Source organism: Trematomus bernacchii, unplaced genomic scaffold, assembly GCF_902827165.1.
Source record: "Trematomus bernacchii unplaced genomic scaffold, fTreBer1.1, whole genome shotgun sequence".
NCBI lineage: Eukaryota > Metazoa > Chordata > Actinopteri > Perciformes > Nototheniidae > Trematomus > Trematomus bernacchii.
In genome coordinates, this window is record NW_022987698.1 from 6974108 (window position 1) to 6998518 (window position 24411).

At 38.3% G+C, this 24411-nt stretch overlaps 1 protein-coding gene and 1 long non-coding RNA gene across 4 annotated transcripts in view; one reads left to right on the forward strand and one right to left on the reverse strand.

Moving 5' to 3' along the window:
- The window catches only part of LOC117489802, a 28976-nt gene extending 11986 nt beyond the window's left edge, over nt 1-16990 (reverse strand). For both annotated transcript variants that reach the window (XR_004556628.1, XR_004556629.1), the window contains exons 1-2: nt 16910-16990; nt 238-366 (exon numbers count right to left, since the gene is read on the reverse strand). This is a non-coding gene — a long non-coding RNA (uncharacterized LOC117489802). The remainder of the gene's footprint in view (nt 1-237; nt 367-16909) is intronic.
- LOC117489799 (protein phosphatase 1 regulatory subunit 1A-like) lies at nt 32-24340 on the forward strand. Of its 2 annotated transcripts, XM_034139335.1 has the most exons (8): nt 32-125; nt 283-390; nt 10328-10388; nt 15284-15321; nt 15497-15560; nt 16939-17133; nt 19790-19918; nt 21746-24340. In XM_034139335.1, exons 2-8 carry the CDS (start codon nt 310-312, stop codon nt 21823-21825), a joined length of 648 nt encoding a protein of 215 aa, XP_033995226.1. In that variant the 5' UTR covers nt 32-125; nt 283-309; the 3' UTR covers nt 21826-24340. The 2 variants fall into 2 exon arrangements, with proteins under 2 accessions (XP_033995226.1, XP_033995225.1); XM_034139334.1 differs by lacking the exon at nt 32-125 and having other exon boundaries at nt 238-390.
- Nucleotides 24341-24411: the final 71 nt, after the last annotated feature.

Consider the following 24411-nt stretch of genomic DNA (forward strand, 5'->3'; position numbering starts at 1 on the left):
GCCTCAGCGCTGAGAGCCGGGGGAGACAGAGAGGAAGAAGAGTGAAGCCGGGATAGAGACACCAGCAGGTGCAGAGGATAGAAACAGACAGGGTGCCAAAGAAAGAGCTAGGAAATCAGGGAAAAGTGAGTTAAAAGATCAAAGTAAAACAAATAGTCAGACAGAAACTATACCATCATCTTAGTTTTTTATAAGCTGGAGCCCACTTATTTTCAGACAACCTTCTGAGCTATTTACCCTCATTTACTTGACGGATTCTCCCTCCTCCTCTTCTTCATCCAGTCATCCTCTGTGACAGTCAGAGCCACCATGGACACCAGGAGCCCCAGGAAGATACAGTTCACCGTTCCCCTTCTGGACACACACCTGGACCCAGAGGCAGCAGAACAGGTGAGGGGCAGAAAGTGGAGGATGGTTTAGTTGAGAGGGACTTTTAAAGGTTTCTTTAATGTGTCAGTGGCTTGATTAGACTTTATCAAGATTATTGTGGAATGATTAGAAAGGAAATCAGAGTTTGTGCTTGTCACAAAAAACAGAGAAACATTTGTGCCAGCCATCAAAGCAAGGGCTGCAGTAATAACTGAGCATCTCAGCTGGAATAAAAAGCGCAGTGTGCTGTGTCCAAAATGCATGATGACAAATTGCCACTTTGAAGGAACCACATTTTCAGCTTCCTATTACTCTCTTACACATAATTAGCCAGCTGTGTCTTTTCAATACAGCGCTAAAGTAATCATGATTAATTTAGGATTGATTTTTCCAGTTCCTCTCACAGCGAAGCAGGTTCTTGGAGACACAGTGTGTCAGCAGTGATAAAAAGGGGTGTTGCAGTGAATGGATCTCCCAGGGTTTGTTGTTTTGGTTTTACTGACTGGTTGCATGCACTGTACAGCAGTGAGATACTGACAATAGTTGCTAAGTATCAAAAGATAAACTTGCTCCAAATCGGCTATCAGCAATGAAATACTTTTATCACATACATCTCAAATGGATCTGAATAATAAATTGTAACTGTGTTACATAGCTGACTTCGAAGCACATTACACTGGGAGAAGTCAGAAAAGATGGAAAGATATTCACTTGTTTTTAAATCCTATAAACTCAACATTAAGGATTCAAAAGAAAATAACTCTTATTACTGACTGAAAAACCCAGTGGGTGCTACGCATGTGTCTTTAGAGAATGCAGTTAATAGGTGTGTCCCATTTTCTCGTTTTTTATAAATATAACATAGGCAGGTCATTAATTACAAATGAGCCTCGAGTCAAACTAAGATGTATGAGTCTGGGTGCACTCGTTTTAGTATCTCTCTATTTCTGCAGGTCACTCTTTTCCCAACAGTAAGAAAAGAGATGTTGGGAAGACTGCTTTTAGCATGTATGTGAGTTTGCTTTTGAGAGGACATTTCACTGGATTGTTTGGGATAAAAGGCTCAGTTTGAGTTAGAGCTAATGAGTATTATTAGGCTCAAATGTGAGGAACACAATGAGCACACTGTTTAAATCCTCCATAATGTCCTTCTCTGCACAAAAATTGGACTTGAGCTGGAAGTGTAATAACTTCCACTCAAATTGAAAGGAGAACAAGGAGAATGTAAAATGTTTACATTCTTTCTTGTGGTTTGCAATCTTTAAGTGTGAAAAGAAGTGATGTTATTTCATTTTTTGTTACCGTTGATACTTTTGACATTTTCCCAGTAATATCAAACTAGCTTTGCGTAGCTTAGATATGTCATGTCAGTCATTAATACTGACAATGGTCAGCGGAAAACAAGGTCAGAGTACAACAAAATGTAACTTTGAGAGGACTCCCTGGTTACGCTTTTGCCCAGTGCTCTCTCCATAGCAACAAATAAATTGACATCTACAAAGTGATATCAATGAATAACAAATAGAAAGATTACTTGTTTTCATAGGTATTCACTGGTTTTAATTGGACACAACTAGCCTATAGGCCTTATAGCAGTAATGTTCTCTTATAGCAGAGAAAGCACAATTGAACACATTTAACAGAATGAAAAACAAAGCAACTCTTTATCATAAATGGACTGACATAGAAGTTATATATGTCAGCTATATATCATTCTAATAACTTGTATATAGACTTGTACTGCACTATTCCACATCATCACTTTATTTTATAACTATTTTTCTTTTTGTATTGCTCTTGCTCTTATTGTTATTATGTTATTATGTTGCATTGTTGGAGAAGCCTGTGACATAAGATTTTCAACTACATAATTACTCTGTAGCTATGTCAGATTGACAATAAAGAACCTTGAACCTTGAACCTTTATAGTGATGTTTTAAAGAGAGTCCTTTGCTTACAAACCCCTTCTCATAATGATTGAGTGATACTGAATTACTAGAACTGAATATGATTATATTCCTTGTAAATGTTTCATTTTTCTACTCGATATATTAACATTATATCTTGTTCTATTTTCTTAAGCTTCAGAATTTCTTGAGTGTTCTATCTGTTTTTACTTTCTGACCAGGGTTAATCTATTATCTACTGCTCTCAACAACTCTACAATGAAACGATTTGGTGGACATTCTTGCAAGGAACTGGTCAAAGAGTCGTCTTTCCGAGTCTTTAATCATCTTTTGCAAAACAGGCAGAAAGAAAACAGAGAGCAATGTACTACTAACTACTCGGACTGAAGAGTCTGCTTTTATACATTTCAATGATGCTCAGTCATGAGAAATTAGACTCTGTCAAAGGACAAAAGACCCATGACCATCTAAGGGACAATATCTCAGCTACATTGATATACTATCTGTTGGCATGGCTTACAGAAGGTTTATATTTATTTATATTATTCATAAGACATTCTGTTATTTGGTAATCATCATTTCTAATACAATTGCAGGGCATGTACACTTCTTTCTGCTAACAAACCCATAATGCAATGATCCACTTTTTACGGATGCTAAACTACCACAGAGCAACTCTACAACTGTCAGTGATGATTTATAAATGTATTATAGGATGAGAATCTGTACAGCGATTTGTAGATAGCACTTGTCTCTACGGTAACCACAGGCATAGCCAAATCAGCCAGGTCTGAAATCTTCTGGATTTAATGAATCTGCCAGCAGTTGAGCATGCGTGATGGTTCGACGGCGTGATTATCCAGGCCTGAAACGTATTGGTTTGTTCCAGTGTGGAACTAAGAAACATTATTGCATATTTTATTGTCCTATTGTTATTTGAAACTCCGTGTCTGTGAATTGGTGCCTGTGGTACATTTGTAAAAAGTGTGTTTGTCTTATTATGTTTGCTTCTTTGAGTCTGCATTCTCAATGCTTCCTCTCTGTGCATGTGCCTGACAGATACAGATGTAATTAAAGATGGTCTGGTCTCCCTGTCTGTACTGTTTGTGTCTGCGTGTCAGGGAGTTGGTGTCGTCGGTCTGTATTTATTTGGCCACCCTTCTGCTCCCAGGCGGCAGCCATTCAATATAGGATCTTAAACTCCTCCAGCCTGGGGTTTACCTTTACCTCTTCTTCACCAGCCGACAGATCCCCTTTTAGCTCCACAATAAATTCACTTTACCTCTTCTGCAAAGACTCAAGATTGTTCTTATTTTTTCTGCCGCAGTAAGCATGACAATGGCTTGGCTGATTGCCATTGTGCCTGTAGACTTTTAGTTTAAAAAACCTGGGTGGCCTGATCGTGCATGGCATGCTAGTGCTTAAGTAGTTTTATGATGACAGCCAAACAGCACAAAAGTCAGCTATAAAGAGAAGAACAAATGAAAGAGAAAATGTTTGTTTGTGCTTTTTTCTTTGTGTTTGCAAGCACACTTATGAATGTCACGCCAGGGGGCTTCACCAATGGTTCAGTAATCTCTGCAACCTGACCCCTCCCGACATGGTGAATCAGCTCCGTGGAGACCTGACCGTCATTCAGAACAGCCTCCCTGAGGTCGGACCCTCACAACAACAGCACACACTCATCCTCTTATCCGCAGACGGTTACAGTGTGTGCCAACGTTATCATAACCTTACGATGGAGCTCACTGTGTTCTAACGAGCACAAACTGACTGTACAGTACCTGATAGGCCAAGACCTGACGGTGACCCAGGATAGTAGTACTGTATCCAGATTATTTTGATCAAATATTCTTCTTAGTAGTAGAAGATTGTAGTGTTAGGAACAGGCTGTGTTACAGTTTGACTACTTGATAGGACATTTAGGAAATATAATTATTCTTTATGAATAAAAATATCTTTAAACAGGAAGCTGGATCCAGGGGCTTTGCTTACAAGTAGACTGGAAATTGGGATAGCGGCAGACTTTCGGCAGACTCATATGGAAGAAAAGAGTCCTTATTATAAAGATTTAAAATGAGGTATAACATGACAATTGAGGTGCTTTACAGGTGCTGGTTGGCAGATATTATTATCTTTCTTCAGAGCAAGCTAGCTGTTTCAGCCTGTTTCCAGTCTTTATGTGAATCTATGTTACAATCGTGTGGATCAAGTTTTAATAATAAACCAACAGATGGAAGCCTTTTATTTGATCTTCTCAGCTAACTCTCTGTAAGAAAGAGAATACAAAACATCAAACCCTCTCCCAAAACAACCGACAGTGGATTTTTAATTTCATTTTCCCATTTTTAAGGTGGAGGGCCCTTGCCTGAGGAAATATATTCATAAATAAAGGCAGTATAGTGCTTGTTGAGATGATGAGTCGTGACATTTTGAGGTGATGTTCCTCTTTTACAGACATTTCAGGGCTGACAATGTCCTCCCTGATATTCCCCATGCTGATGTTTCAGATCAACTATGTCCTTGACTGAGAACATAACAATTACTCTGTAGCCTCGAGAGGGACATTTTCCAAGAAGACCTTACTTAATATGCAGTACATTCTAGTTACTATCACACCATGCATAGCTCTGACACATTATGGCAACCAAGACCTATTCAACTACAATATATGGGTTTAAGCTGAATGTATATTAATTACTGTTTAACACAGACAAAAAAGCTTTATTGTTTTCGGGAAAGTTAACACTCAAGCTAATTTGTTAAAGGCTCGTGATGGTCTTGTTAAGTTGAATAACTCGTAAGTTTGTCCTCACCTTTTCTCATGTAATGTTAAAAGTGAAAACATAGGCTACAATTTGAAAATAGGAATAAGTATATGAGCTAAGCAGTTAAACAGGGTTATATTAGATCGAAGTGAGAGACTGAAATTACTTATCAAGGACCCATTCATTACAATTCTAGTTCATTTACACTTCGGTTTCTCCTTTTGTCAATCAACAGGGACTTGAACAGGTTAACAGGCCTGAGCAGATGCAGGCTGCATTCATTGACAAAATAATGTCAACCTGCCTTTGTTAAAGCGTGTGCATTGCCACTTGACTCTGCTCCCCTAGCTGGTAGTATGATACTCATTGAGAGACGATGATAAGAGGGTTGTTACGGGAAGGGAAGACAAAGGATTCATAGAAAATGACGGGGAGATAGAGGACCAAAAAACAGAGATAAAATAAAGTGGATGTCACTGATCTGGGTTTTCAATGTCCTTGGAGTGGAGTAACAGTGAATTCCCTAATGAAAGCATTCAGCTAGAGACCACCGTTGGAGAAGTCTGTGAGGTTTTAAGCCTGAACAATTCAAAGATCATATTTCCAATGACAGAATGAGAAATCAAATGAGTATGTGTCTGTGCATTGTAGTGAGTCTCTGAAAGCTCCGTGCTGCTTCAGCCCACCTAATAACAAGGTGTGGGAAAGATTTATTTAACCTTTATTCCTGCAGCAATTTACCGGGTGTGAATGCCTTTTTTCTGATGTATGGTGCTGACTGGTGCAAACACATTGTTATAGTGAAGGTCACAGGGCAACACTGATAGCACAAGTATTACAAAATGACCACTGATTTTCTCAAAGGATGAGCAGGGTTAGGAGGTAAAGGCTTTACACGTCAGAATTTCCCAGAGCACACTTTGACCTTGTTTTTAAACCTCTTTTACCTCCATTAGCTTTAGGTTTGGTTATTTCACGGTAAGAAAATTGTTCCTAAGGACAAATCTGCTTCAAGTAAGAACGCCTGAACAATAGCTGTAGCTCCAGCAACACTGCTAATTAACTTCCACTGGATTTATATGTTAATGACAGTGGGCATTCAGTACAAAACAACAACTCGAATGTTAAATATCAGCACTGGGACAAGTGCATGTTCTTTGTTGGGTGCTGCTGCACATCCTGGCCTCAAAACACACACTTTTCTGTTTTGTTTCAGCATCAGCAGATAGTTAACTGCTTTCCTGATTTTACAAAAAGTGCTTAAAATCCTAATTATACAATTATGCCATGTTTCAAAAGTTTACTAAAGAAGAACATAAGATCTGTTCTGGGTTTAAGAGACTCCAGTAAGTATGAGAAAATGCAAAGGTTGTTCATAAGCTTAATATATGTGATTAGTGTTCAGGGACCTTTAAAGTAGTATTTAAAGGTCCCTGAAAAATTCCCCCCCCAAAAATATTTTAGGCTAAATAAATGTTAGCCTAAAATAGCCTATTTCTTTTGTACAGACTGCATTGGAGTTTGTGTGGCCCGAAACAAGTCAGAGGTAAAGCCAATGTCAACCAAGCACCAGTGTTAAATATGAAACAGGACTTTGACTCTCGCCTGACTTGACCTATATTTTCGAGCCAAGCGCATTTTGTCTGCAGCCCCACACATGAATATCAGGCATGCATAGCTCTCCCTGCCCACCCATCACTTTCGAAGGCTGTTTTTGTTCGTTGTTGCGATAAGTGACGGAACTGCATTTTAAATGGACAGTGGGTTGAAAGGGAGGCATGGTGGTTTGAGCGGTGGGCCTGTCCAGTGAGCGGTGGTATTTGTGTGAGGGAGGATCAGGGAGTTTGCTCTACTGCCAGCTGAGGAGAATAACAATGACTCCAGGCATAATCAGTTGTACACAGCCATGGCTCGCTGTGCTTTGATTTGAGACGGTTTCAAGAATAGCAACAAAACACATAAACATGGCTTAAATATAAGGACATGGATTTATAGTATACAACAACAACAGAAAAACCTGACAAAAAAAACAACTTTGGCAAACAAATCTGTAAAACAGGACCTACAGATAACCATAGTGTCACCCCATGTGTCACCCACAGGGGAAGTCAATAACCTTGAATCCAGCACTGCAAAGCACAGGCATATGTAATATTCTTCTTTGATGTGATACAGCTGTAAAGACTAAACCTGGCCAATGACAAATATTTTAGACTGGTGTGGTTTGATTGAAGTCAGTTTTGAAGTTATTCATGATTACTGATAAATGTTTATGTAAAAATAGGTAGATTGTTAGGATCATCATTTTCAAAAGATACTTGAAGCTGTATATAAATAATCAGGGCTGTAGATGTTAGTGTGTTACATTCAGGTGTTCTGCCATTACCGTGTTACGCAAAGGCAACTCGAGTCATTACTTGGGATTGTATTTTGTTTCCCCAGTAAAAATGTAATGTACGTGTTTAGAAAAATGGTGCCCTCTGTTTAAATAAACAGTGACACTCGAACATGTAGACAGTAAAAGGACAGTGGTGTCAATTTAGTACCTCATCTTGGTTTCCTATCTACAGTAAGTAATGTGCATATAGCTGAATCATATGAAATAATTGGGTATTCTTTGCCCAGTTGCCACCAATTTGCTGGGGATGTATTTGCATTTACACGGTCTTCTTTTTTTAATTTTTGCACTTTTATTGTCATTACACAGTACAGGTACTATGTAATGAAATGGTTTCTCTGCATTTGACCCATCCTAGTGCCTAGTGCTATTATGAACGGCGCCCGGGGAGCAGTGTAGGGAACGGTGCCTTGCTCAGGGACACCTCGGTAGCACTTGAACTGGTGACCTTCCATTTGCCAAGCCAAGTCCCTATGGACTTCGCCACCACCGCCCACTTCTGGTGAAGATGCAGGTGCAAATGCAGCTTGAGCAATTGAGCATTGGATTGACCTCCAATACAATTTTGTGCAAGGAGAAACCTCCCTATGTTTATGTCGACATAAACACAGACCTACTCCGAGAGATATTAACAATAGCATCGGATACAGATGGCGAAGCAGCGCCAAGAGGAACCTGAATAGTTGACATGCAAACCCTTTGGATAAATGTCAAAAGCTGTAAAACATCTCTGCCTGCCTGCTAAAGAAAAGTCACTCAATGCCTCTTCTTATTCACACTTCCTTCCTGTACTCTACGTCGGATTTAAAACGTAGTGAAGATGAAGGTTGAATACGCAATAAGACTGTGCATTTGAAACACTGACTGCTGATTTTTCAATTCATCCTGCAGAGTCTAATGTAATGTTTTTGTTATATGCGTTTTAGGTTTCCTCACACATTTTGTTGAGCAAAGCAAAGCCTCAAAGTCAAACATGCACATAGCTGATTCTCCTCTGTCTCTTTGTGTTTACATTGATCTTGAAATGTACCCGCCACTAAAGGACTCTTATCTATTTGATTTGCATTGTGAACTCACAGTACAGCTCAAACCTTCTTTAGTTTGTCATCTTGACAGAAAACAGTTAAACGGATTTCATTGTATCATGAAATACAATGTGATGCTACACGGTGCAGGTTAAACTATCTGGCTGACTACAGAACACTACACAGCTTTTTAAATGCACAAGCAGCATTTAGAAAAAGATGCATGGAGGACTGGACCTCACATGCCAACCGGCATTAGTCAGCAACTCTGTCAGCTATGTGTGAGGAGTGCATTAGTCTGTGTGTGTGTGTGTGTGTGTGTGTGTGTGTGTGTGTGTGTGTGTGTGTGTGTGTGTGTGTGTGCGTGTGCGTGTGAATTGACTTTCTATCTAAATTCCTATATCATGGCCTTTTAGGTTTATATAGCAATAAAATGGAAAGTAATCATCCTAATCCTGGATTCCTTTCCTCCCAAAAAGTATTTGGTTGCAAAGTTTTGGAGACATAGATGCAAAACTGATCTCATTTGTCATTTGCAGAACCTGACGAGGCATATTTAACAGCAAAACTATCCATCAACCCTGTGATACAAAATACATTTTAGATCATGGGAGAATAAAGTAAAAATCTGAAAAATGCAGATGTGCTAAGCTTTTTGACAGAAAGACTATGGTGAGAGGTTTTACAGGAATGTAGATGAAAGCATTTTTTAATTACTGAAAAATAAATGTATATCAATGGGCATATTTTTGGACAATTCTTATAGCAAAAACTGGGCAAGGGGACATACGGTGCTGATGTTTTTGTTTTGAGACAGACAGATTTTTATGTTGCATAGGAGCAATATAAAATGTATTACTGCTGCTCCTGGTTAGGGTTAAGATCTCTCTTCTTCTTAATTGTTTTCACTTCCCTTCTCTCTATTTGAGTTAAACATAAGAGAAAATAGGATAAGATAAGATAAACCCTCATTGATCCCCATACGGAAATGCAGGTGTTTTAGCAGCAACAGCAATAAGGTCAAGTTTAATTCAACACGTTTTAAAGTTGTAGAATGCTTCAGGCTCATTAGCAATCCGGGCAACCAATCTTTTTTACCTGATTCAACTTTCTTAATTGAAACTAAGAAAATCACCCAATCATCTGAGATCACCCAAAACCATCTTGGACACTAACAGACATGTTGGCCTGTTTGCATTTCAAATGAACAAAGGTTATATAACTCTTATTTTTACATCTACCTGGAGTGTTTCTAACAGCTCTACCGCAGGTTTGGACTCTCTTCTGCACCACTTAGTGAAGTACGCAGGCTCTTTCATGTTTTATCCCAGAATAGTCCAAAGCTGCCACACTCCACTAGTCATGAGTCATGATGCAAGTACTGTATAGGCTGCACTCCTGCGCTCACTGTGAGACCCAGCCCTGCTCAAACAGCTCAGGCATCTTCACAGAGAACAAGACCCAATTATGGATCACAGTCTGTTGTGGGCTGCCAGCATCATGAGAGAAAGTGGATGCTGAGCTGGTCATATGGCCTGGTACCAGGGAGCAGGGCTACACTCTCACTGAATGGCTGAGCAATGAAAAAGTGCACATTTCAAAGCACTGTTAATCATTTTGATTGGTTTGGTTAATATAACCCATTCCAGGTTAACGTTGGTGTGAAATTACAGCCTGGAAGTGCTTCAGATTTGTATCAGTCAATATTTCACATCAAACTTAACGACTATACCAGAAGCTAGTCGAGCAAAGTCATAGGATGATTTTTGGTTCAGAAAGCTCTACTGTTATATCGGCAAACATTTGTGATGAAAATAGTTTTTTTTCCCCACTTAAAATCAAACTGTTCTACTTTTTCAGATCAGAAGACGCAGACCCACACCTGCCACTTTAGTGGCATCCAGTGATCAATCATCACCTGGTAAGGTACACACGCATGCAAGCACACACCCCCCCCTCAGTAAGGTCTTTGTATTGATTTGCATTCTATATCTCAAAACCTGGATCACATATTTTTATTTGGATATCATCCGTTTTGGATTTCCGTTCTCAGTTACTTGCTACAATCTGAGGACATGGTCGAATTGACATGTCTTATTTTTTCCAAATTATCAAAGGTTTAAATCAAACCTACTGGTGAGTGAGCATACAGACAGAATAACAAATATATTCTTAACCAAGCACCACACAACAACAAGTAGCCACAATATGCTTCACAATATTTCAAACATTTCTATTTCTTATTTGTATTTCTGTGATGCAGCATCTGAAGTCTTTAATGCAGAACATGAACTCTCCTGCTGCATTAGAGCAACAAAAACAGCTGTGTGTGTGTGTCCTCTCATGGGATTTGAATGATCAAACACAACTGTGCCCCTCTCGAGATGTATCTTATTTTATGAGTCATCCCGTGGTTCCGTGCTTCTCTGCCTGCCGCTGCTGTGCTTTGCCATGAGTGTGTAATGTGACCCAAATTAATAGAAGATAAGCTGCTGAGATAAGGCGGTGAGTGTACATTTCCCAAGGTGAGAAAACAGATGGTATTTTTTATGACTTACTGAAAATTTGAAGCATTCTTGAGCATACCAGCAAAGACGGCAAAATATATAACTCACAGCATTTTATCTCTGAGAGTTGAGTGTTTTTTTTATCTTGAAAACAACTGTCCTTCTAATTGGGTCTGATTATTTCCTGGGATCTGTTTGCTTAATGTGTGTCTCTGCGTGTGAGTGTGACTACATGTGTCTGTGATTGATTCAGTAATTGGACTCTGAGCATGTGGAGTGTCTCACAGTCAACCTTGATCTCTGCATTAAAGTGCAGAGAACACCCTCAACAATCCTGCCTGCTTAGTACATCAGAGGCTGGAAGAGAGAAAAGAAGAAGAGACTTACAGTAAGAGACATTAAGTAGAGATCTATTTGAAGAAGTGAAGGCACTGGAAAAAATAAACTGAGAAAAAGTATAGAAGATTACAAGAAAAGAGGATGTTTATTTTAATAATATATATATCAGGTCATATTCATTTTACACGAGGTTTAAACTGAACTCTTTCCCTTATTTGTTGTTGTTTTGTGTTCTGCCTGAAAATAAATTAAAAGAAGACAATTCTTCAATCTTTAGTAAGGGTTCATTGTGCAGTGCAACAGTTTCCTGTCTGGAATTGATACATTTATCCAAACTAATTGAATCTATTGTCAGATTTTTGGGCTATTTTGACGGTAAAACATGTTTGCTAGAAGAAAGTCGTCGGACTTCTTTATTTTGTATGTTTCTTCTCGCACTGAGATGAATCTCGAGTGTGTCTCAAAAAAGCCATGCCATGGAAATATTCTGAAGACAAAAACAGTCAAGCATCAAATCTGAAACAGAGATCGACCAGAGACCCAGACAGTGTGAGAGAGAAGGGGGATTTGGAGGAAGAGTTGATGATGATGATGATGATGAGGGAGATGAGCTGTGCTGGTGCAGTAATGGTGTGTTCCACATGAGACAGAGCCCTGCCCGTTGCTCTGTCCTGTGCACTGTGAACCCTAAAAGCATATCTGAGTAAAGCAACAGATGTACAGGCAACTTAAAAGCAGGCTGTGGGCTTAATAATGAGGAATCAGAAATGGTTAGAATTGGTCTGATTTGATCTTCCCTAAAGAGGAAAAGTCAGGTCTTCAAGATAAAAAAACACTTTTTAAAAGGTATTTTATTATACAACCTGAAACATGACTAGCCTCTGTTTTGCATTTCCTGATGAGCTGCAGCAGTGCACCACACGTGAACAACTACTAATGGCTCAGAAAACGATCACGTTAAGTTGTGTTCTTACAGTGAGACGCTTCATCTCTACAGGCACCAGCAGCAGCAGCTCTGTGGGGGGGGCGAGCGCGGCCATCTGAAACACTTTGGCATATAAAGAATTTAAGTAGATGTTACATTATTGCAAATAGCGTCGACATTGGCATTGATACATGTAGGGGAAAAAACGATGTGTTTTACACTAAATGTATGATGAAAGTGTTTATTTATTTTCAAATGTATGCTGCATTGGTTATATCTGATTCTCTTCTGCCAAGCAAACTGCTGTCTCATCTTTCTAAATCTTTAAGTAACTTTAATGTACATGTGCAAGAGGACATTTGTTGTCAATAATACTGTATGCTTGCCTTCCTCAAGCAAAAGCAGCAGCTGCAGCTTGTCAGCTCTGCGCACAAATACAGTCTCTAGTTACAATTACAAGCACTAACATGATTAGCATTTGTAATTCTTTACTCTTGTTGAACAAATGAAGTCTGTGTTTAAAGATCTTGCTTGTTTAAACGCAATGCTGTGCAAAGGGACAATTTATGTGCCCTTTGCACAGCCAGAGTAAACAACATCAAAAGAGTAAAACCTCTTTTAAATGCAAGACTGTAGGACTGAAAATATAAATTGACATCAGCTTCAGGCAGCCAAATAAGAGCGCCTTGGCTGAATAAGGAGTCAGAAGAGTGTCTCTGTTCTCATCTGGCTTTGTGTCAGACAGCCAGTCCGCTGGGAGTTGCAGTGATAGACTCATCACTGCTGGAACAGCCTCTATTCTCTCATTGTGCAGCACAGATGGGCTCGATAAACAAAGAAAACAATCTAAAAATCTGCCGTGTGAAAGCCCAATTTAATGTTTGTGACCCAAATTATATTTCAAGTATGTTATCTACTACTGCTCCTGTTACTACTACTCTCAGTTGTAACACAGTCTGTTTTTTAAATGAAAGAACAGCTGCTTACTGTAATAAGCTGTTATGTCCCTATCTGGAGTATATTGATCCAAGTTCATTATTAGGGTCAAAACACCTTATACTTTAGTTACAATACTCTCTTACTTGGTGGCACTTAAAAGCCTCATAAAACTGCAGATAAAACTGCTTATATTACAGGAGGGGAACGGGTTTTGCTATATATTATTCATAAAAGAAAATACAATAAAAAAACAACAAAATTATTAGCTAATGATCTGTTAATGTCAAAAACAGATTAAAGCAATGAAAAAAGTGAAGTTTAAACTACAACTTAATACGCTAACAATGATCACTACACAGAAATGGCATGTATACAATAACATATCCTACAATCTACCTACTCTAAAGAATATTATGCATATACTTGATACACATGCATCTTTTCATATACAGAAACACTTGTGGTTAATTTTTTATTTAAAATGAAAGTGTACTATCGTTTTTTTTCTTTGTTTATTAGTAAGAATTCATGTCCCATCATCATTCCATAAGATTACCCCATTTAGTGTAATGCTTTTTAAACACATTTAAAGTACATACACGTTTAAATGATGCTGTCTTTTTGCAAATAACTAACTTTGGCACTCCTTGCGAGAAACTCTAATTTCAGAGTTATATAGTTTGGCAGCTTGTGTCAAATACCAGATAACAAGTCTTAAACGTGACTCTGTAACTTGAAGGATAGTCTAATAATGGCCCATTTCCCGGGATTGATTTGAACCAAGATCCATAATGATTGTATGAACTCCCGGGAGATGCTGAAAATAAGATTCAGTTTCGAGCATTGCTGTAAACACGCGGCGCGTAGAGATGAATCCCTCTTGAAATGAACGACTTTAGTGTTAGGGTTTAATATACCGCTGGGTTTGTGTTTGGTGCAGAGAGAGCGCGAGAGAGAAAGAGAGAAAGAGAGAGAGAGAGAGTGATGAATAAAGAAACAAGCACATCACTGGCATTTCGAACAGCCTTGCGCGTACTTTTAAGTAGAAATAATATATGCACACACACACTCACACACTCACAGTGCCTTCCTAGTGCCGGGGGATGCATAGGTTGCCAAGCAACACGGTTGTGTCCTAGAAAAAAGTTACGAGGCTGAAAAGGCAGAGTTGGCTGCAGGTTCAACGCATCACTACTGATCGCGGTTAATGGTTTCACTGTAATCCAGTAAACTGTCTTTATGTTTCTATTTTAGTGCTCTCATATAGTGAACACAGAGTCCTGTTTCACATATCGACTACGGATGATGAATCTTTATCCAGTGGAGTCCCATGAGCTTTACGTGGGTGTAGCATCATGTGGGAGTTTCCTTCTTTTGCTAAAAAAGTACACGATTGCTTTAACATGCAGTGCAGTTTATCGGTAAACCAAGCCAAAATGAATGCAGACATACTGCCAAAAAACGGTATTGCAATACATAGAGAGGATTTTTTAGCCTACCCTCAGTGATATAAATAGGCTGGACAAAATAATAGAAACACTTACAACGTGACATGAAGGTACTGTAGGATTGATGGCAGGACTGTTGTATTTGTTTAAGCCAAGTGTACCTAAACACTGCCAACTGACTGTAAATCAAATAAGCCCCAAACTGTATTTCAGTATGCTACACACTTACTTTCCCATTGGGAGTTTGGGATAAACACTGTATTACTGTTTATCAATCATCAGCAGTTAGCTGCATGAGGGGGTTTACCAAGATGAGTGGATTAGCATCCTCTTCGTTTGCAAACAAAAATAGCAAGTTGTCACTCATCTAAGAGCTGAGTATGAAAAAAAACATAATTCTGCCCACCATGCTTGATAAGATATGAGAAAACACTTAGTGCACTGGCTTCAGTGTGTCAGAAAACCATCTGGCCAGAGGTCACCTTCGCTCTCTGGAGACACAGCAGCTACACTGACATACTGAACAGGTCAACTGTGCTATTATTCACATTATTCAGTCTGCCCAATGTCAACCTGTTTATTCAGTTTTTGCTTTAAATCCCCTATTTTTTGTGTCTTATTGTGTTAAGTACTTAACAGATTGTTTGCTCTCTTGCAGAAATCGATGAAGATCGTCTCCCAAACCAGTTGTACAAGGTAATTTAATTCATGCTCCATGAGGGTCCAGTTTAGTGGAATAAGGTTACAGAAATATAATTATGCAAGTTATTTTTGTCTTGTCCTTTTTTAACTTAGTTCACTGTGTATTGAAATAATCTCCTTCATCTTAGTGCTCTCTGTCCAGCTGATATAACACATTGATGTTTTACAGGCAGCCTTGTTGAACTCCCCTCGACAACGGAGAAAAGGGCAAAAGGGAAACCCTACCATGAAAGGTAGAGTCGGTCATCTAGCTTTATGTGTGATGTTGACATTTTATGTGTTCAATCTCAATAAATATAGAAACCTGGTTAGAAAACAGTGGTGATGATTAAGGCAGCTGTCTTTATTCAGATACTAAAGTCACGCATGTCAGGTCAAATTGAGCATATGTTCAAATTAAAAATAAAACTTGGAAGAGACATCTTGAATAAAAAAAATGATGAATCCAAATGATATAACCAGCCGGAAAATCATCAAAAAATATAAAGCGGATGGGAAAAAACTAAAACTAGAAATAAATAAACCAAAAGTCATACGTAATGCAGTTTCAATAGTATTTTAAGAAAAACGTTTTATAAAGGCCAATCTATCTTTAATGGGACAAAGCTAGTATGTCTCATATCTGACATCTGACATCTAAGGTTAGATGTCAGGAAATGTAAACTTATTAGGAGAAGCTGAGCTAATGGAAGTCTGGTTTACCCTGAGTGTCCGATTTCTACCTCAAGCCAATTAGAGCTTCAATTGCCTCAGCATGGACTCGTGGTCCCCTATCGCCTAACAAGAATATGTCCAAATGTTCATGTCTTTAAACTAAAAAAGTGGGCCTGTTTGAGATTAGGGCATTTGATACACTGCCCACCTAAAGCAAACCCGAAGTACAAACTAAATGCACAAAGCCGGATAAGAGATTAACTACTGGAATAAGATCTCTAGGCCGTTTGCAAATATTATCTTCAGTATCAATTTCCAATCAAGTACAAATACAGAATGTAATAATTTATGCAGGACTGCAGAAAAATAAGTTCAAACAAACAACAGAAGCAAGGGAACAATTAATAAATCTGAAGCGCTAAGATGTTCATTAATTAATTAATTAACAGCTCCAAGTGTGGTGAGTCACTTCTTAGAGGAAATCAGGGTGATAATCATTTCACTTTAGTTTCACACTGTAGGGAGAATAACAAACTGTGGATGAATGAGGTACAAGAATGCAATTAAACTAATACAATCCCAACTCTGATGTATCTTTACCTGCTCCCAAAACAGCTGGGTGTTGTTTAAACTTTGCTGGTTTATTCAAATGCTTAACCTACAATATTTTGTTTAAGTGTTGGATTTCCACCTCCATCTCTCTTTCATGTCTACTGTTCATACCCCGTCTATTCCATGAGTTCCCTTCCCTCTTAATCCAGTTTCCTGCCTCGCTCCTTCTTCTACAAACAGTTCCCAAATGATTTGGTGCTTTTCACTTTCAGTTTCCACTATTTCTTCCATCCACTCCTTAACCCTCTGATCTTCCCCTCTCCTTCCTGTATCAACTCTTTCCTCCCAACCAACTTGTATTTCCCTGATCTCTCACCTCTCTTATCTCCACGTCTCTCCTCACAGAGCTTCAGTTTATGGTGGAGCACCACCTGTACAGGCAGCAGCAGGGGGGCGGGGACGAGTGCTCCTCAGAGAGCTGCCTGTCGGATCGTCCCAGCCCCGACTCATTCCCCCCCGGGGAGGAGCTCCCACACGACGATGAGGCCACTGCAGAGGCCACTGCAGAGGCCTTTGAGAAACTGCGCTGCCAAATGGAGGGTATGTTTGGAGTCTGTGAAGAAGAGGATTTCATTTGCAACTGTCTACTCAGCAATACATCTCCTTAACAAATACAATAATGACTTACTCTCAAAAGACACTGCAACTTACAATTTAGCTGGGTTGGAGGAAGTACTAGGTTCCAATACAACAATGTTGAAATACCACATTACAAAGTCCTGCAAAAATAAGCCTACAAGAAAAGATGTAAAATAAAAAGTATTCAAACATTGACATAGATGTTTATGATTATATGATACAATGAAAGAGAGCAGATGGAAGGCGAGGAAAGAGGGAGAAAAAGCTTAGTGAAATATTTTAAGGTAAATGGATGAAACCAAATACAGCTTATACATTTTAAGGTTGTACAAAGTGAAGGAAAATGGGAACAGCAGAGTAATGCAGACAAATAAAGCAGGTAAAGGGAAAATGGCTGGAAGGCATGTTTGTAAATATAAAATCGGGTTATGGGAAAAGAGGAGAATTAAAAGAAGTTAAACAAAGGTCTCTGGGAAATGGAAAGGAACACTTCAAGGAAATATGCTTATTTGCTTTCTGGCAGAACATTGGATCAACACCACTCACACCAACTTGTACATGCTAAATTATGAAGCTACGGCCAGCAGCCCACTGTCTTATCTTTACATAAAGACATATCAGAAACAATTACAAGAAAAATCCAACCAATAACCTAAAAAGCTCACAATTGAAGTTTTCTTAATTTGTTTTATCCATAAAAAAAATGGGTACCACTTTACAATAAGACTACCCTTATAAAGGATTCATAAAGGGTTTATAATTAGGTTATGAATTATGTTGTAAACACTTTATTAATCATTAAGAACCATTTATAAACCAGTTCTAACAGTTTTCATACTGTACATCAACACAGGCTCACTATTTGGCAAGATGACTAAGCCTTATATTGGCTACTTAGCGAGAATCAACTCAGTGAACAACATACCAAGGATGCTGGCTGATGAAGAAGACGAAGTAAGCTAGGTAGCCAATATAAGGCTTAGCAGTACAGATAAATGTGGGCTCACTATTTGGCAAGCAACCGGTCACAGTTGGCCTGTTTATCTCATGTCTTATAAAAGCTTATTAATGATCTATAAAGTTCACAACCTAATTAATAAATGAATTACAAACTATTCGTAAACCCTTTATAAGGGTAGTCTTATTGTAAAGTGCTACCAAAACAATAATCAGTCAAATGACAATGCCAGCATTACTTTCATGTGCGTGTTTGACATTTTTATACTTTTTGTGCAGATTAAAGAAGCTGGTGCATGGACCTTTGTTGCTTTGCAAGCTATTTCCCCCCATGTTTTATGTTTATGCTAAGCTAAGCAAATCGACTGCAGTTCATTTTTAGCATGCAGACATACAGTATGAGGGCTATCAAAGCTCTCATTTAACTCTCTGTCAGAAAGTGAATAATTCCTTTAATGATTACACTAAGATGGTTCAAAGGGCTGTCTTGGCAGGAACTGTCTTTTCACTTTGCCAAACACTTCAACAACTGATGGGGAAAAAAGAGCATCAGCTTTTTTAGCTTAGGCCAAATAATTGACTTTAATGGCAGGTCAGAGAGGACAGCACATACTGCACACACATTCAGTAATTACCTAGCACTAATGCATCATGAGGGCTGCCTTTCTGAAGTGCAAACATCATTTGTCAACCCTTAGATGCATAAGTGGGTCTTTTTGGACCCGGTGAGGTGGTTTTCTTGAAGTATCTTTGTAATTACATTTTTTTATCATTTCATATTCCAGCTATTCCTCAAAAAACATGTTTTGGATATCATGCCATTCTAATTTTGGACCCGGTGAGGTGGTTTTCTTGAAGTATCTTTGTAATTAAAAAAATGTATCATTTCATATTCCAGCTATTCCTCAAAAAACATGTTTTGGATATCATGCCATTCACATTTTTAATTTACATTTTAAGAAATTGTAGTTTTTGTATTAGTACCCCAAGCTTCCATAAGTGGGTCAAAACTGACCCGCATGCATTTTCTATGGAATCCTATGGGAAAACGTTTTTTTTCAAAATGTAAAAGAAATTTCTAAAATTATAAATAGTGAAAAATTAAATATAAAATATTTCTAGTGTGAACCAAAATATAATACTAAATATTATACAAGAGATTTTTCTTAACCAAAATGACAAAAATGGCATAAAAACACATATTATTCTAATACGGGTCCTTTTAGACCCACTTATTGAAGAGTGTAGGGTCCAGTCACTCGTGCATCTAAGGGTTAATGTTTTTATCTATTTTTAATCTCAGGGACACACAGGAAAAAAACACTCCATATAACAAGAGAACTAGGTTTTGTATGTGTTGCTTCATAGGTGCTAATTAGTTTCCCTGTACAGATAAAAGGAGCAATGGGGAAACTAGGGGAAACAAATTAATGACCATTAACACTATCCATTGGAGTGGTGGTTTCACTTAAAGACCAGCCTTTTAAATTCACTCAGCATGATTAAAAAAACACAAAAGAAAAGGCAGTGAAGTTCATTACTTTAACATTATTTAACAGAAAATATTGGAGTATTCTATTCACACATCTGTATGGTGGAAAGTAAAGCTTTCTCTCTTCACCTTCAAGATGTCCTGCATTTGTATGTCTGTCCCCTGCAGAGTTCTCGAGGGAAAGTCTCTCAGAAGCTGCTGGGGGGCTCGAGTGCCCCCTCTCCAAGGAGAAGGAGGATTGTTCCAGCCTTGCCAACGTAGCAGATCCCTCATCACAACACATCAACGTGCAAGCAGGTAGAGTAAAGAGCCACCTTTACACAGGAACAGTTTCCCTCAGGGGACTCTTCATCATCTGTTCACTAGGCAGGGTTTATAATTATATAGATATGTAAACAGTTCAATAGGCTTGGCTTGGTGTAATGTAATCACGGCTGGTCGACAAACATATGTGCAGTGGCTTTGATCCACACTTCACAAAGCCCTGCTGTGGTTGAAATACCCCCGGGAGGCAGCTCATACGGAAGTGGAAAAATGTGTTAGCGGGGACTGATCTGATACTGTGGGTTTACTGTCTTTACTGTAGATTTTGTTTGTTTCTTGACTTCTTTCTCTCAATATATGTGGCCTATAAACAAGAAAATTAAGTTTGTTATATAACAAATTAGTGCGTAACAGTCTTAATTCAACTAAAATGTTTGTACTGTATATAAATCCCAGCCATAATTGTCGCCATAAATCTAAATTATAAATAATGACGAACACACAAGTCACTTCATAAATAAGATTGAATGCACGATATGACGCAAAGATCTGTCCAAGTTAAAGTGAAAGTGAAATGCCAAAAATACTTCCTTCTACTGTAAAGTCAAAATAAATGATGTATATGTATATGTATATGTATATGTATATGTAGTAGTAGTAGTAGTAGTAGTAGTAGTAGTAGTAGTAGTAGTAGTAGTAAAAACAAGAAAAGGAACGGAAAGTTTACTTCTCATCAATTGGAGAAACAACCATCCCTACTGTAGGTAGTAGTATATGAATATATTAAAGCTCCCATGTCATGCTTTTCCGGTTATTACCCGTCCCCTTGTGTGTTATGAAGGTTTTTATGCATGTAAACGGTGTGCAGAGTCAAAACCCTCAAAGTACACCCTGTAGCGAGTAAAACTCTAACACAGAAAATACCTCCCCAAAACGCCTCGTTGGAGATACGTCACTGGCCATTTGAGTCTTCCATTTCGTTCCGGGTACGGCATGATGTCAAGCGGTACCCGGAACGAAATGGACCAATCCCGAAGAGCCGTTACGTTACGTCCGCGGAGCCGTTACCTTAAGCCCCCGCTGATTGGTCCAAATTGACCGATCCACGGACTTCCTCACACACACATCTGTGTGCAGGGAGCAGGCAGCTCAGCTGATTTCTCCTCCCTGGCTGCAGGCTGATAACAGATAGTTGGGATCGCGGCAAAATTCTCTCTGCAGACCCATTCTCACAGCGTTTATCAACCTTTTTCTTACTCAATATCAAGCCACACTTATTGTTTTTACTTCGGATGTGAGTTTGTGTGTGCTCAGGATGAGTTTGGCTGTGTTTCGCTATGTATCCTAAACAAGGAAGCAACACCTCCACGGAGCTCAGCGCGATTCACAACGTCCCGACCAATCAGAGCACACTGTGCTCACAGGGAGGGTGGGGGCTGGAGCTTTTGGAGCTACAACGAGCCGTTAAAGGCAAATAGTGAAATTCAGTGAATACAAGTAGTTTACAGAGATGCTGTATGAGAAACCAATGTGAGTTTGGAAAAATGCACAGTATAAATCTATTTTAGTATACCTCAACAATGGAATTATGATCAGTGGAAATGGCCATGACACCTCTCCTTTAAGACTTAATATATATATATATATATATATATATATATATATATATATATATATATATATATATATATATATATATATATATATATATATATATATATATATATATATATATATATATCATAAAGTCTTCATAAATAGTAATTGTTTAGCTGCAAGACTCCAATAGATCCCCCACATCAGCCACTTGTCTTTATCTTATTGCCCCTAAGTGTTTTATGTCTCTGTCTATTTTTGCAGACACAAAAGCAGCAGCATCCAGTGCGAGTCAGCCAGCAGACGAGAAGACAAAGAAATGCAGCCTGGAGAAAAAGAAATAGAGCGGTCTTCTGCACAACACAAAGCTGCTCGGGCTGCTCAGCCAGCCGACACAATGACAGAAGATTGTGTCTGCAGATCCACTCTCTAGATACATCAGGGCATCCATGTTCCTCTACAGTCAGGCCTTAGTAGCCACACCAAGAACAACAACAAAGGTTTCGAAAATTATTTTGTGTGACGTATTTAATTCAAATCTATTTGTTTTAGCTTCCCCTTCACTGAACTAAAACTAGCTTTCTGTATCTAGTTAATTAGAAAGAGAGACTTTTGCGATCTCAGTCCAACATTCAATTTCATTCACTTCTCCACTCACATGCATTATGTCCCCTTTAATGTTCAAACGCAACACCTTTTCTGTTTGCAATTATTTTTAGACCGTTTTTCATCATTATATGTGCCATGACTCCAGCAATTATTGTTACATTCAAAGCAATACAAATGTATTTGAACCTCATAAATAACTGGGACCGAAACCAAAACATTGAAAATTCAACTGAAGTGATTTAGTGAGGTAGATGCTGAATCTCCAGTGAGTGGGTATAGGCAACATCTTGGTTGACAGTTGAAAACACATTTACACATGTGTTCACACTACTGTATTGGACATCTACCAATACATTCTTTAAGTAACACTGGAATAGAATTGCATGTTATTTTTTCTGCTACAGCATGTAGAGCTGCAAAGATTGGTCAATGCACTGATTGACAGAAAATGTATGGGTAACTATTTTTGATAAAAGGGTATTGATTGACTTTTTAAAAGAATAAATGCAGACTGCTGGTCCAACAATATAACTCAATTTGAACTATAGGGAATTTTGAGAGGCATTTTTCACTATTTTCTGACATTTCATAGATAAAGCCATTCATCATGAGAATGATCATCAGAAACATCGAGCCTTGTAACCCTAACAGCATTGCACATCTGCTTAGTTTCCTGTGATTAATTAAAAGAAAACAGAAACCTGAATGGAGAACTTGATACTTTTGTATAATTGTGTTGGAACACGGTTCATTCAATCATTCAATCAAGTAGATGGGGACCTTGTTTCAATACAGCCGATCAAATCACTTCATTTTAATCCCTATTTGCATAACGCATTATCAAAATAACAATAAAGCACCCTGCAACACAAAACAACCACCAACACCTTGAACTACATACAGTTTCCTGCAAAACTCCCCTGAACATACAAACGTGAATGCATGTCTGACCCTAAACCAGCAGCTTGTTGAATGAGCGACCAAACAAACATTCACAGTTGAAAAGAGCACTGCCATCGCTAGTTTGGTGGTTAGCATGCTAATAAGCCGCTCAGCTGCAGCACATTAAACAGCATGTAAACTTACTTTCCTGCGAGTTTCTGTCAGATGCTGGTGTTGTCCTTGCAATGAAGCCTGGGCGTTAATCTATCCATGGTTATTTTGCAGCACTGCTGCCTACAAGTCTGCCCATCACATGTAGGCTAACATTTGTTTACTTGGTGTCTGCTGAGGTCACCATGCTAACTGCTGTCCATCACAAACACACGCCCCCATCTAATGAGAGGTACAGTAAAGGACTTTATCTTATATTTCCCCCAAAGACTTTTGGAAAAAAAACAAAAAACAATTTACTACACGACTAAAAAACTGAACTTGTTAACATTATTTCTGACTGCAAACAGGAATAAATACAAGTGATTCCCGTCAGACTTCCAAGGAGGCCATATTAATCTATGCTAATATCCAATTAACATAATATCTGGTTAAAGTAGCTATCACACTCCTAATACAAGACTTTTACCAGCAACTGTGTAGTTGTAAACTTCTAATAGCTTTGGACAGAGGGTTGAGTCTACAGATATGCTTACGATTTATTTTATTTTAACTTAGCATCATCAGTGAGCAAATTGTATCATCATATTTGACACTTTTTGGGGAAATGAGAACCTGGTCATAAAACACTTTCCTGCATGGCACTGAATTTAGAGTGACTTTAATTTTTTTTTTTATTGTACTATTGTTTTGAACAGGTCATTTCAAAAGCCAATCAAACTTAAAAAATACAAGACACAAATTGTAATTACCAGCATTCCCTTTTCATTCTAGTTTTTTATGAAACAAGAAAATTATAAAGTCATTACCAAACTCTTACATCCTACATGTATTTCATCAGATATTTGTTAGCACATAGTGACATTATTATGTAGAATTTGTAAACAATCCTTCCATGACATGGAACATAGACATGCCTAAAAGAAATAAATAAAAACTGTTAACAAACAGTAAGCTAATGCCACCCTAGTATTGATCACAACAAGCCAATGATCACAATGACAAAATGATTTAAAAAGATGGTAAAAACATTCCTGTGCAAGTTATTTTCTTCTTCTGTAGTGTATTTACGTAATGTTTTTTTCTGTTTTTGAATGGTAATAATGTAATATGTAATTGTTCCAATTTTACTTGAAATTATTGATGATTACATGTAATCTACATTTGTTTGATACAATAAAATGTTTAAATTGGTGATTGGTGGTCTTTCTCTACTTATTTACTTACTTATTTTGGTACAGTCCATGGATTTTGCATCCAGTCAAGTT